The 15,409-nt window shown below is 38.2% G+C and overlaps 1 protein-coding gene across 6 annotated transcripts in view; it reads left to right on the top strand.

The window, feature by feature from the left end:
* Positions 1–15,409, top strand: part of PTBP2 (polypyrimidine tract binding protein 2) — an 85,027-nt gene that overhangs the window by 35,730 nt on the left and 33,888 nt on the right. For all 6 annotated transcript variants that reach the window (XM_084637784.1, XM_084637783.1, XM_084637782.1 and 3 more), the window contains 2 exons: positions 12,083–12,255; positions 12,852–12,995. In XM_084637784.1, the coding sequence (XP_084493910.1) occupies positions 12,083–12,255; positions 12,852–12,995 (317 nt within the window). The remainder of the gene's footprint in view (positions 1–12,082; positions 12,256–12,851; positions 12,996–15,409) is intronic.

Genomic DNA, 15,409 nt, shown 5'->3' with positions numbered 1-15,409 from the left:
CTTGGAAAGTCCCACAATTAATTATTTTATTTTATTTTGGGAAAAAATGGGCGGGCAGACAGTCATTCTACAGATCAAAAAAGTATTTTGTGATGCATACAGGTAGAGTCAATCAACTTAGGAAAAGTTGACTTTAGATTCTCTGTCAACAAGGTCACCATGTCTCATAAAGTAACTTAAAAATTTCACAAATAACTCAAGTGCAAAGCTGAGCTTAAAAGTTAGAATTAAAATTATTCTTCAGACATACTGGACCTTCTTTATTTCACAGTTGCTGCTGGCAGTTTAACTTCAGACAGGTTTCAGAGTAACAGCCGTGTTAGTCTGTATTCGCAAAAAGAAAAGGAGTACTTGTGGCACCTTAGAGAACAATAACCAATTTATTTGAGCATAAGCTTTCATGAGCTACAGCTCACTTCATCGGATGCATACTGTGGAAAGTGTAGAAGATCTTTTTATATTCACACAAAGCATGAAAAAATACCTCCTCCCACCCCACACTCCTGCTCGTAATAGCTTATCTAAAGTGACCACTCTCCTTACAATGTGTATGATAATCAAGGTGGGCCATTTCCAGCACTACAAAAAAAAAAAAGGATTCTAGGTGGACTCCTCCTGAAGGTCAAAAGAGCAGACTGGACTTCTACATAGAGTGCTTCCGCCGACGTGCACGGGCTGAAATTGTGGAAAAGCAGCATCACTTGCCCCACAACCTCAGCCGTGCGGAAAACAATGCCATCCACAGCCTCAGAAACAATTCTGACATCATAATCAAAAAAGCTGACAAAGGAGGTGCTGTTGTCATCATGAATAGGTCGGAATATGAACAAGAGGCTGCTCGGCAGCTCTCCAACACCACTTTCTACAAGCCATTACCCTCTGATCCCATTGAGAGTTACCAAAAGAAACTACAGCATTTGCTCAAGAAACTCCCTGAAAAAGCACAAGATCAAATCCGCACAGACACACCCCTGGAGCCCCGACTTAGATATTCTATCTACTACCCAAGATCCATAAACCTGGAAATCCTGGGCGCCCCATCATCTCAGGCATTGGCACCCTGACAGCAGGATTATCTGGCTATGTAGACTCCCTCCTCAGGCCCTATGCTACCAGCACTCCCAGCTACCTTTGAGACACCACTGACTTCCTGAGGAAACTACAATCCATCAGTGATCTTCCTGATAACACCATCCTGGCCACTATGGATGTAGAAGCCCTCTACACCAACATTCCACACAAAGATGGACTACAAGCCGTCAAGAACACTATCCCCGATAATGTCACGGCTAACCTGGTGGCTGAACTTTGTGACTTTGTCCTTACCCATAACTATTTTACATTTGGGGACAATGTATACCTTCAGATCAGCGGCACTGCTATGGGTACCCGCATGGCCCCACAGTATGCCAACATTTTTATGGCTGACTTAACGCTTCCTCAGCTCTCATCCCCTAATACCCCTACTCTACTTCCACTATATTGATGACATCTTCATCATCTGGACCCATGGAAAAGAAGCCCTTGAGGAATTCCACTATGATTTCAACCATTTCCATCCCACCATCAACCTCAGCCTGGTCCAGTCCACACAAGAGATCCACTTCCTGGACAGTACAATGCTAGTAAACGATGGTCACATAAACACCACCCTATACCGGAAACTTACTGACCGCTATTCCTACCTACATGCCTGCAGCTTTCACCCTGACCACACCACACGATCCATTGTCTACAGCCAAGCTCTGCGATACAACCGCATTTGCTCCAACCCCTCAGACAGAGACAAACACCTACAAGATCTCTATCAAGCATTCTTACAACTACAGTACCCACCTGCGGAAGTGAAGAAACAGATTGATAGAGCCAGAAGAGTTCCCAGAAGTCTCCTACTACAGGACAGGCCTAACATAGAAAATAACAGAACGCCACTAGCTGTCACCTTCAGCCCCCAACTAAAACCCCTCCAACGCATTATTAAGGATCTACAACCTATCCTGAAGGATGACCCAACACTCTCACAAATCTTGGGAGACAGGCCAGTCCTTGCCTACAGACAGCCCCCCAACCTGAAGGAAATACTCACCAGCAACCACATACCACACAACAGAACCACTAACCCAGGAACCTATCCTTGCAACAAAGCCCGTTGCCAACTGTGCCCACATATCTATTCAGGGGACTCCATCACAGGGCCTAATAACATCAGCCACACTATCAGAGGCTCATTCACCTGCACATCCACCAATGTGATATATGCCATCATGTGCCAGCAGTGCCCCTCTGCCAAGTACATTGGCCAAACTGGACAGTCTCTATGTAAAAGAATAAATGGACACAAATCAGATGTCAAGAATTATAACATTCATAAACCAGTCGGAGAACACTTCAATCTCTCTGGTCACACGACGACAGACTTGAAAGTTGTGATATTACAACAAAAAAACTTCAAATCCAGACTCCAGGGAGAAACTGTTGAATTGCAATTCATTTGCAAATTGGATACAATTAACTTAGGCTTGAATAGAGACTGGTAGTGGCTAAGTCATTATGCAAGGTAACCTATTTCCCCTTGCTTTTTCCTACCCCCTCTCCCCCCCCAGACGTTCTTGTTAAACCCTGGATTTGTGCTGGAAATGGCCCACCTTGATTATCATACACATTGTAAGGAGAGTGGTCACTTTAGATAAGCTATTACCAGCAGGAGAGTGGGGTGGGAGGAGGTATTTTTTCATGCTTTGTGTGTATATAAAAAGATCTTCTACACTTTCCACAGTATGCATCCAATGAAGTGAGCTGTAGCTCACGAAAGCTTATGCTCAAATAAATTGGTTAGTCTCTAAGGTGCCACAAGTACTCCTTTTCTAACTTCAGACAGCATTTTTTATTCAAAAATCTGGATGAAAGATAAAACTATAAACTCTAAAAAGTAGTCTTTTTAAACAAAATTTCCAGTTGTTGGTACAGTAGTTATATAGGCTCTGTTGTGATTACAAGTGGATGCCTTGAAATATTGCTAATGGTCTGTGAAGATCACCAGTTTGAATGCAGCCTGGTTCTGTAGGGACTGAAAGTTACTGTATAATGGATGTTGTGTGACTGTGTTCCAACTCCTAAATCATAAACTCATCACCATGCTTTTTACTGACCAATTCAGATAAGCCAGGAACTGCATGGGCAGCTATTTACCTGTAAAGAAAGTAGTTCCAGATCAGGTTGAGGCATGTTAGCAAGGCAGTATATATGGGAAGCTTACTCTGCCACTGTGCTATAGAGAAGCAGAGGACTTCATTACCAGGGCTGGAAACTTGTAGGAATGCTAAATCTATATACATTTTTTAAGATGAAGTGTAGAGTGTTATGCACAGTACTGGTAAATATACACATTATTTAATGGACTGATTTACATGAAGTGTTTGTGTGACCATGACTAAGTGTCCATAATGTTTTCCCCAAAATGTGGCAACCTGAAACGTTAAGTGGCTCTAGAAAGTCTGGGTACATTACAGAGGTGACTGTAGTGAGTCCATAATGAAGTCTACAATAAAATTTGAAATTATAGGAGAGATTAAATCCGTTTTCTTTTATGTTTGGTATTTCACTGCTGAGCTTGGTGTCAACACCGCTTCTGAGACTTGAGACTGAATTTTCAGGAAAGTTAAAAGTAAATCTGTTCACTAGCTCAAGTTAGCAATCAAAAATTATTTCTTTTTGAAATTTAGACTTGCAGTCTCAGCTCCTTTTCCGTTTCTTCTAAGTCAGTGGTTCCCAACCTTTTCTCTGCCATGGCACACCTTGAGCTCCAGGGGCTCTTCCTCATCCTGGCTTGTGGCTGACAGTGGATAGGGGAGGGGCAGAGGAGCTGATCTGTTGCTCATACAGAAGGGGAGGGTGAGCTCTGATTGCTCTGCCCCTGGAGGAGGTGGGGCAGTGAGGCAGCTTCGCCAGCCTTGTTCTCACTTGCAGTTTTTCAAAAAATTCCGTGGCACACCTGTTCGGACCTGATGGCACACCACTTGGGAAACATTGCTCTAAGTATGCTAAGTGTCTTGGACGTGACACTTAAAACTTCAGGGCCATGTATGTCTTTTAGATATAAACTAATTATGACGGGATCCCCAGGGTGCAGCCAGGGAAAGTGGGACTGCTGTGCCCCCTTTAACTCTTTCCAGTCTGGGCTGTCTCTCACAATGCCTTGCTAGTGACAAGCAGCAAGTCCCTCTAGGTGCTATGATCACTCAGCACAACCGAATGTAGAGCCCCCCCCATCCCAGCTAGGTTGTATGAATGCTCCCTGAGCCACTCATGAATCACATAGAGAAAGGCATCGGCTGAATCCCACCTGCTCCCACTACCTCAGCAATATATCATCTTGCATTGCTGAAGATGAGCGGTGCAAATTTATTAATTGGTTCACCGCTTCATCAGTGGAAAGTGGATATACACCAGCCTTTGCAAACCTGAGTACATTTGCCACACACTTCAGGCAAACTCACTGGTAAAGATAAACAGTAAAATAAGTTTATTGACTACAAATGATAGATTTTAAGTGATAAGCAAAAAGTCAGAGTTAGTTACCAAAATAAAATAAAATATAAGCACGCAGTCTAAACTCTCAACTTTATTAGACTGGGCAACATCTAGATTAAGCAGTTTTTCTCACCCCACTGGATATTGCAGTTCATAGTACACAGATTTCACCCTTGAAACCTGGGCCAGTCTCCTCTGTTGGAGTCTTCAAGTCTTCTCAGTGTCCTTGTTGCTTGCAGCATAGGTGGGGGAAGGGGAGGCCAAGCATGTGGCCACTGTGTTCTGTTTTATACCCTTAGTCCATGTGCTTGTAGAACACAAGTACAGGCATGTTTCATGGGCATTGCTGAGTCTCCCAAGCAAGGTTGAGCAATTCCCCTGATGTGGCCTCCTGCAGATGAGTCATTGTATTGTAGCTCCCTTGCTGAACAATGGCTGGTGATGTCTGTTCAACAGCACCCACCTTGCTGTTGGTTACCTACCTTGTCAATCTGCGTGCCTCCCAATCACCCAGCATATTTTAGTGAAAATCATACAACACAATTCTTATAATTTCAAATACATTGGCGATACACATATTTAAATATGATCTGCTGAAAGACACTGTTCTAACCTTTCCCCTGATACCTCACATGGCATGCTTTATATGCAATATTACAATTACATGCAGATGAGGAATATAGGGGTTACAAGACGCTCCTCCAAGGTATAGTAGATCACACTAATTTTATTTAACTATTAGATATTTGCATTGTTTAGTTTCAGGTTGAAAATTTGTAATAAATGTGATGGTCTTAGTCATGGTCAGTTATTTTAGTTATGCTTAATGCATTTTCACTAGTGACATTTTTTTTCTATATCTGTATCTTAATGTCAAACAGTAAAAATTCAGTTTTCATCTAAGGAATAGCTAACTCTTTTGAAGAATTCTGTGTGCAGTATTAATACAATAACTTATCTCCACAATTGCCTCATTCTGGGAACCTATTTGTGCATGTGAGAGATCCTATTCCCAGTTTCAGGCTCTTTATCAGACCTATTAAAATTAATCATCCATATTAAGAAATATGCTAGAATATTTAATTTACAATCTTAACAGGTTCATTTAATTATGCATCCAATATAATACAGATGTTTGTAACATAGTGCCTGACAAAATTAATTTTCATGTTTCCATTCAGCTGAAAATGTGAATCTTGATTTATTCAGACTGCTGAATACAGAGGGGGAAAATCCCAATTTTGACTCTTTTGTCCTTTCTGTGTGAGGAGGTCATTTTGAAGAAATTGAAGCTATTTGAGTTCACCAGTTGTATTTATCAGATTTTAGCCAATGAACTAATACCAACTGTTATATTTGTGCATATATACAAGAGAATTATAGTTAAGATTGAGATGGTAAATTATAACTCCTCAAGAGAAACAATAGGTGAAAGTGTAACTTTTTTTTAATAGACAGGTATTCTTCCAGGGCATAAACCTTGCCCAAAACTACACAGAAGTTGCTATGGACTAGGTAATGTAGGCTGAGCAAATATGGGTAAGGGAACTGCTGGGCATTTACTGTAGGAGGAAGAAAGAGAAAATGTTTTACAGTGGGTCACTTGTATCACAATATAGCAAGGAGATGTCTAATTTTTTTAATTTAATTTTCAGATTAAATCTTCAGTTACATCTCAGTTTTTCACAGTAACGTTAAATTAAATTGCCATACAAAAGTTTTACTGATGGATTACATTTTTGTCTAACATAGATTGTTTTGACCTCAGAACACTTACAAAATTGGATTTTTTTAATGCTTCAACAAAAAAGGAAAAGTGACTATTCATGGCAGTGTTTTTTGTTTGTTTGTTTTTCAAATTTAGCTATTTCCAACATGAAGTTGGCCCATTGTTCATTGCTTGGTATTATTCTGGGCTTTGGGATTCACTGTTTTCTTTCTAAAGCAGCTCTGACTTCTGAGTTGGCTCCAGGACGGTCTCTGCAGCCTGTATGATTGAGAGCCACATGCTCCAGATCTGTCATCTATTGGTTACATTTAACATGGCTTTTATTGAGGATGTGCGTGATTCTCTGTTCTTTGGATCTGATCCCTGACCCTCTTGGTTGCTTAAAAGAAAGCTAAGTGGTTGTTTTGCCCTTCATAGGAATTATCAGTACCTTGCTGAAGGAGTGAAAGGTCCTGACTATTCTTAAACAGGCAACTTCAAGAATTCAGTTTATGCTAAATAAACAGAACGTTTCTAATCTTTGGGAGGGGATTAAGCAGCAAGGAACCTTCTGCATCTACTAGACTTAAAATAGTAGCATATGTATAGCACGCCCATCAGTCTCTTAAATTGTTGCTGGTTATTCAGCATCTTGGGGTTCTGTGTATAGATTTGGAAAAGTGATGACAGTATTTTTGAGAAGGGTGTGTATGTGGGTTTATTTTCTTCAGTGAAATTCCAAGCGATAATCATTTTGTTAGCTATTGTAGAGATTACTTTTAACTAACAGACTACTAGCCGTCACCTTCAGCCCCCAACTAAAACCCCTCCAACGCATTATTAAGGATCTACAACCTATCCTAAAGGATGACCCAACACTCTCACAAATCTTGGGAGACAGGCCAGTCCTTGCCTACAGACAGCCCCGCAACCTGAAGCAAATACTCACCAACAACCACATACCACACAACAGAACCACTAACCCAGGAACTTATCCTTGCAACAAAGCCCGTTGCCAACTGTGCCCACATATCTATTCAGGGGACACCATCACAGGGCCTAATAACATCAGCCACACTATCAGAGGCTCGTTCACCTGCACATCCACCAATGTGATATATGCCATCATGTGCCAGCAATGCCCCTCTGCCATGTACATTGGTCAAACTGGACAGTCTCTACGTAAAAGAATAAATGGACACAAATCAGATGTCAAGAATTATAACATTCATAAACCAGTCGGAGAACACTTCAATCTCTCTGGTCACGCGATCACAGACATGAAGGTCGCTATCTTAAAACAAAAAAACTTCAAATCCAGACTCCAGCGAGAAACTGCTGAATTGGAATTCATTTGCAAATTGGATACTATTAATTTAGGCTTAAATAGAGACTGGGAGTGGCTAAGTCATTATGCAAGGTAGCCTGTTTCCTCTTGTTTTTTCCTACCCCCCCCCCCAGATGTTCTGGTTTAACTTGGATTTTAACTTGAAGAGTGGTCAGTTTGGATGAGCTATTACCAGCAGGAGAGTGAGTTTGTGTGTGTATGGGGGTGGGGGGGGATGTGAAAACCTGGATTTATGCAGGAAATAGCCCAGCTTGATTGTCATGCACATTGTGTAAAGAGTTGTCACTTTGGATGGGCTATCACCAGCAGGAGAGTGAATTTGTGTGGGGGGGTGGAGGGTGAGAAAACCTGGATTTGTGCTGGAAATCACTTTAGATAAGCTATTACCAGCAGGACAGTGGGGTGGGAATAGGTATTGTTTCATATTCTCTGTGTATATATAAAGCCTGCTGCAGTTTCCACGATATGCATCTGAGGAAGTGAGCTGTAGCTCACGAAAGCTTATGCTCTAATAAATTGGTTAGTCTCTAAGGTGCCACAAGTCCTCCTTTTCTTTTTACAAAACAAATAATTCAGCTTAGTAACAATGATCGTTTGGAAAATGTTGGCTTTTCCACAGTGAGTTGCAGATATTTTTCCTTGTGAACATTAATTTTTATGTTGTCCAGAAAATTATCAATGGGGGAGGAGGTTAAACTTGATTAGTCTTTTTAGATCTGGTGAAAGTTAGATTTCATTATGATACAAGCCTGTGGGCAGTCAGGTATTTAAAGTGCCAAGTACTGTAATTGTATTTTTTGGCAGAATTGAAACACTGACATTTCTCCTGGCTTGCCCATATTTATTTACTTAGCCTGTTGCATCAGGGAGGACCTTTTATGCTGGCCTGCTGTTTCCTTAATCCATCTGTGATTGAGATGAGCCACAGTACATAATCGCTACAGCCACTCAATAGTTGATTACGTAGGTATGCCATTGTTAAAATGACTGAACATTTTCTAACAATAATTGAGTTTACCTTCTAGTGGTTTTGAACAACATCTGTTTTTTCATGTATTAAAATGGGATCATCATTCCCTTTTCCCCACAATATATCATTGGGCTTTATCTCCTGTTGAGAAGTATCATTTAAAATGGTAAGTGAGAGACTATGCAGAGTAAGGTGGAGAGGTTTCCTTCAGTGCTTCTACTAACAGTTTTGAAAACTGAATGAATTTCATATTTTCAAACTCAATATTTTTATTTTGAAAGTTCACATTAATATATACTTCGTAAAAATTTACAAAGGGCAGTGTTACTCAATCCATGACTCAAATAAGACACATTGCTTTATGCTAGCTGGCAAAGAGAGCGAAGAAGCAAGATATCACTGCTTTCTGTTAGCAGGTGAAATTAGAATTTTTGAGAAACTGCATGTCTTATCTGTTGGAACTCCATCCTTTTCCATGAGATGTTGGGTAAACTGCTTTCTGTTGTTACATGCAACAGTCTCCTCATTTGATGAGCTGAGGTGGAGACAACCATCCATTTCTCACTCTGAGCCACAAGTTAAAGGGAATCTCTGTATGTGTTCATTTTAAACAGTCAGCAACCTGGAATTTCTCACAGAGTATTTATGTAAAGATAAAGTGACCAGAACAAAAGTTCATTATTATACTTAGGACTCTAGATATAACTCTAATATCAAGCAACTTCAAAGTGTGGGGAGGGCAAACAATCATTTGAAAGGCTAAAAGTTTGTACATTGGGTTTTAAATCTAATCTTAAATTTACCCTTCTATTTCTACAAGATCAATAGAAACTGATAATTAAAATATGCACAAATTAATGTTAATATAAAATTATTATATTTCCTTTAATACGGTGTTTCCAAAGTGTTTTGTATGTATCCTTGTAGATTTGTGAAATACTAGCTGGAGATGAGGGAGTATGGATTGATCTCTCAATTGTACTCCCAAGTCCCATATTTCATTCTCAGTCCCAGATTTCATATTCCTTAAAAACAAATAGTTTCTGGCTGTTCTGGTTGCTAAGAAAACATTCAAAATGAGACATTTTTTAACATATGCAAGGATCTCTGCCTGAGTTTGCAGAGAGCCTGAAATGATAACTTTGAGCTGTGAACTGCCCTCAGATGCCAGTAATATTAGTTTAAATGTCAGCATTGTTAATAATGTTACTGCTTATTAAAACATGTAAGAAAGGAGAAAACTATGTATGAAAATCTGAGCGACTGCTAAACAACAAGCTCTTTCATCCTATCGCTAACTAATTTAAAAGTACATTGGGTTGTTTGGTATAAACAAGACATTTCCACTTAGATGTAAGAAATATAAAACAATCACTGGTAATTAATACTATTGAAAACTTGAAAATCTTCTTCCAGTTTAAATAATAAATAATTTTATGCAAACATTTCTTAACATCCCATATTGAATATACTTTTTGTTCTTTAAATAAAAATGTAAAGATGTATTTTAAGATGTAGCTTAATTTAATAAAAAAAATTAAATTATGGATATGTTTTTAACACATGGTAGGACTGAAGGGAGCACAATAGTTTTCATTTTCCTGAAACTTTCAGAAGTTTGACAAATGCTGTTTATTATTATAGATCAACAATTTGCATATTTCTGCATAACTGATAAGTCGGCACATAACACACATGAAGTCAAATAATACTTCCTGGAATTACTATCCGTGAAGTGATACTTAACGCTTTCCTTACAAGACTTCGAGCCCTTAGAAACAACAAGTGTAGCAGCAACTCCCTGCTGTTCACATTGAGAGAGCCTCTTTATGGGCTGGCATAGAGTCCACCCATGGTGCATAACCCCATCTGTCAATGTGTCAAAATAGCTTTTGTTAACACAGTCAGGAAACTGGACTCAATAGTATATAGTCATAATTAGTTATAATGAAACAATGTAACTTAATTTTTTTTTTACATTTTATTAAAAAAATGTCTTTTATGCTAAATTTTCATAGAATAATCTTGATTTTTTTTTAAACTTGCTTAATTTCATGAGTTTTGCCAACTTAATTTTTATTCATTGGGGGGGGAACCCTATAGATATTTTTTTCTTAGCTCTGGTATTACTGCTTGTCCTATTAGTGAATAATTCTCTGTGTAGATACCAGAACAGCTCATGGCCCCAGTTGAAGGGTGGAAGGATCCCAGAGCTCCAGCAGTGAAACAGTCCCACAGCCCAAGCCCTGTGAGCCTGAGTCGGCTGGTATGGGCCAGCCATGAGATTTTCTTTGCTGTGTAGACATACCATAAGAGGTCGGGGCAAAGCATCTGCCTACTGTGTGGATTCTCCCTTCCCACTTCATCATTGGGGGGTGCCACTACTGGAATACTGCATCCAGTTCTGCTGTTTACATTTTAAAAAGGATGTTGAAAAATTGAAGAGGGTGCAGAGAAGAGAGAGAAACAATTTTGAGGCCTGGAAAAGTGCCTTACTGTGAAAGACTTGATCTCAATCTGGTTAATTTATCATAAAGAAAATGAGAGGTAATAGGAGGTGTAGGTGGGTAAGTTTTTGTGCAGGAGGTCAGATTACATGATCCTGATGGTCCCTTCTGACCTTAAAGTCTATGATTAGTGTACAAGTATTTTCACAGGGAGACTATAAAGCACTACAGGGCTCTTTAATGTAGCAGAGAAAGGCAGAACAAGAACCAATGGCTGGAAGTTAAAGCCAGACAAATACAAATTAGAAATAAGGTACACATTTTTAACAGTGGAGGTTCATTGGGACAAACTACCAAATGAAGTGGAGGGTTCTCCGGCTTTTGATGTTTTTTAAATCAAGACTGGATGCCTTATGTGTTTAATCAAATACAAGTTATTGGGCTCAGCACAGGGGTAAGTGAGAGAAATTCTATGGCCATTTTATCCATGGGGCAGACTAGAAAGCGTAATGGTTCCCTCTGACCTTAATATATGAATATAATGCTGTAAGACTGAGAGGCTACCGTCACCGCTCTGAATACTTAAAGATGGCGGACTTCTTCATTACCTTCCCTTTGTGGAATTCTCCAACAACAACTCTTATTACTCAGGCTGGGCTCTGAGAGGATTGATTTTTTTTTTTTTTTTTTTTTACATAAGTGCCTGCCTATCGATTTATGCTAGGTCGCCCCCCACCCCCACCCCACACACACATATCAAAGTGAAATTAACTGGACTTGTTTATCAGTTACATAGGTTTTTCTCTAGTCCTCTGGCAATCACATTTGTTCTCCACAAACTTTGTCATATGATCTCTAGCAGTTTCAAATTTTCATCCACTTGTTAGTTTCTTTAGAAATTGTAGGTAAATGTTAAATGGCTTTGCTGACATGAATGGGAGGGTGCATAGCTCACATGGTGACTTGAATATTTAGCCTCAAGTACAAAACTATCTTATTTGAAAAGTTTGCTTGTGTAGATATTTTCTAAAATACTACTGACTTATAAATATGAAATGGAGTTTAAAAATGTCTTTCAGCCAATGGTAATGACAACAAGAAATTCAAAGCAGAGGATAAAATGGATGGGGCTCCTTCTCGTGTTCTTCATATCAGGAAATTGCCTGGTGAAGTGACAGAAACAGAAGTTATTGCTTTAGGCTTACCTTTTGGTAAGGTAACCAACATCCTGATGCTAAAAGGAAAAAATCAGGTATTCTTCTTGTTTCAGGGTTCCATTTATAGTACAGTGACTAAGTATTTTCTCATTCCAGATATACTGGTAAAATCTTACTGAGATTAATCCAGATGTAAATGGTAAATAATTTAAAATGAAAAACCTTGCATTCTTTCAGTTTGTACTCCTCTTCCATGTGCTCCATACTATTTCTAGTCTATTTTGTGTTAGAAAGCAGTAAAAGACTAATAGTTCAGAGCAGATGACACTCAAAATATATGGCTTTCAAGCTAACCATTTAGGCCAGCCTCTTCAAAGGTATCATTTTATGTGCACAAACCCCAGTTTGCTAAACTGGGCAGACATAAAATGATGTCTTTGAAGATATGGGCTTTATTTGCCATCTACTGACCCATTCCAGAGAAGTGGGGGGTTTGGTTTTTTGTTGTTGTGTTGGTTTTTTTATTTTTTTTGTTTTTGGTTTTGTTTTGTTTTGTTTTTTTTTTGGCAAAACATGAAAACTAGAAATCTTATCAAATCCCTGCATTATGTGAATGTGTTTTATTCTAGCAATACAAAGTGTAGTGTGTAAATACTATTTTTTTTTTTTTTTTTTAATTCTTACATTTTAGGCTTTTTTGGAGCTGGCAACAGAAGAAGCCGCTATCACTATGGTTAATTACTATTCTGCTGTGACACCTCATCTTCGTAACCAACCCATCTATATTCAGTACTCCAATCATAAAGAGCTAAAGACTGATAATACACTAAACCAGGTATATTTACTGTTATGGATTATAACAAATGCATAGAATAGCAAATTAAGTTTAGCATACATTCAACTATACACTATGTAGTCATGAATATATTTTTGTATAAACTAAACTTTATTTCTGATAGCTGCAGTTTATTGTGATATTATAAAAGACACAGTTTGGAATTGTACACGTTGCAATTATATGTTAGAATTTTATTCATGTATTTCATGGTTAATTGTTTCTAATTAAATTTGAATTTTTTTCATAAAATAAGTCTTAATATTGACTCTTGGTTTAGAAGTTACATAACTAAAACTTTGTTTCTTGGTTCTGGCATTTGAGAGTTCAGTACCATATGGAATTGCCCTAACACTAATGCAGAATCCTACTTCCAGTGTTTTGAATCATAAATTCAATAGTTTTATTAACCTCAGTTTGTTTAGTCTGCTCTTCCCACTGTACAGTTTCTGAAGAAAAGTGCATTAACGATCACCATGAGAAAAATGTATTCAGTAACTGAGAATTTTGTTGTTTGATCTTGGATGTGTGTAGAACCTATTATTCTTTCAAAACAGTTGTAATACACTTTTTTAATAGAACAGGGAACTGTTTCAAAGATAACGTAACGGGCAGTAAAGGTCTTCCTAGTATTTGAGGTTGCTGTAACCTACAAAGAATGGGGAAAAGAAGCACTGACCCTTCGTTGTTCAAATGCTAATATCTTCATGTTCATTTCTTGTGTTCCCTTTTCGATCAGACTAATGCTGTCTGTTGTGACAATCTACAATTTCTGTTACTCTCTTGTCATACTTAAGTCCTTTTTGATATAATAGTGTGTTAATAGCAAATTTATTTTTAATTATGTTTTTAAGAGAAGTTTTCTGGAAACTTCCCTGCTTGATAGTTTTGCTTTCTGCTAAAATTAAGTTTGGTATTAATTTCCCTACGTGGCACTACAAACATACTAGATCTTTTGGATCTCTGAGTATTCTCCTACCCATTAAAGAAATATTTTAGATTGTAAGTATAAAAAGTGCCAGCTGTAAGAAATGAGTACTTAAAGGTAAATAGAATGAAGTTTGTAAAGGGAATGATAAAACATTACGCCAGCATGGGCAATATGTGGTGGATTCATGTACAACTTTAAACAGCAGGAACACTATCAGTCATGTATTTGCCTTTCATTTTCTTTGGGGTCCTGTGGCAATGTCCTGCCTGCTTCAGTCAACCGTCTTCTGCTCTGATGTGATGCTGTCAGCCTTTTGGCGTATCCTTGCTTCCATACCATCTTTGTTTTAGCACTAAGTTGGCTCAGTCTTGTAAGCACCCTTTATAATAAATTAATTGACAGTACAATGCTGTAAATATTCTGTGACATCACCAGCATGATGGAGCAATATACAGAGCAGGAGCCAGTTGGGGATGGACATTGTCGTACCTGCTGGGAAAACTAAAAAGGAGTTGTTGATGGGTCATGTGCAGATTATCCTATTAAGTCTGGTCTGGTGGGGAATTCACCACATAATTTTGTTACCCAAATTTGTAGGTTACATTTGAAAGCTAGGCAGTTTCATTTTTAAAATGGTCCTTTCCTTACATTCACGACAGAGAAATGCAAAGAAAATGAGAGGATCAGTAGATTTATTGCAAAGATAAAATAGGAGAAAAGTACAAATGGTTAAGCTAAAGGGAGGAGAGAAGGAGCTGTAATTAGAAAAGGTAGGGTACCTTAAACAGCCAAGTTTTGAACTTTGAAAGTAAAAACAAGTTGCCTTTATGACTCTGTGTGAATTTCCCATGATTGGTTGTCAGCAACATGGTTATCTATGGAAAAAGTATAATCACAATAGGTTTATGCCTGACTAAAAGAACAGATTTAAAAGTCATTTGAATGTTTCATGTCATTTTAATAATTTTGTAAAGATATTTTGTCCTAAAAGACATGTAAACACAACAACAAAATAACATTAAAGTTCGGATTTAAAACAAACATTTTTTACCTTGTGTGCTGCAGTACCTAGGCACAACTAGGTGAGTTAAGAACAGAATGACTGCCATAACTGTGAATCTCCTTGATTGTCAGTTTGTCAGAATGAAATGTTTTAATATAGACTTTGTATTTTTATAGGCTTATGTATTATGATGTTCCTAGGATCATAAGGTGAAATAGTCAAATGTGGTAGAATAATATGAAACTTTAAAAGAAATCAATTTTATGTAATGCTTCATAAGTTAAATATGCAGCTGATTTTGCCTATTCCAACATTACATTTTTCTCAAACACCTTCAAAAGAAGGGTTTCTATAAAAATATTAACTGAATTTTTTCCTCCTCCAAAACAATCTGTTGCTCTTGTAATTTCTAAGCTGTAGGCGCTACAGTGTAAATGCTCATTCCAACAATCATGCTTGCTCTGGTATGCAGTCCAGTTG

The sequence above is a fragment of the Lepidochelys olivacea genome (genome assembly GCF_965140295.1).
Source record: "Lepidochelys olivacea isolate rLepOli2 genome assembly, chromosome: 8".
Classification (NCBI taxonomy): domain Eukaryota; kingdom Metazoa; phylum Chordata; order Testudines; family Cheloniidae; genus Lepidochelys; species Lepidochelys olivacea.
Note: the sequence above shows the minus strand (reverse complement) of the source record. Positions and strands in the feature narration are given on the sequence as shown.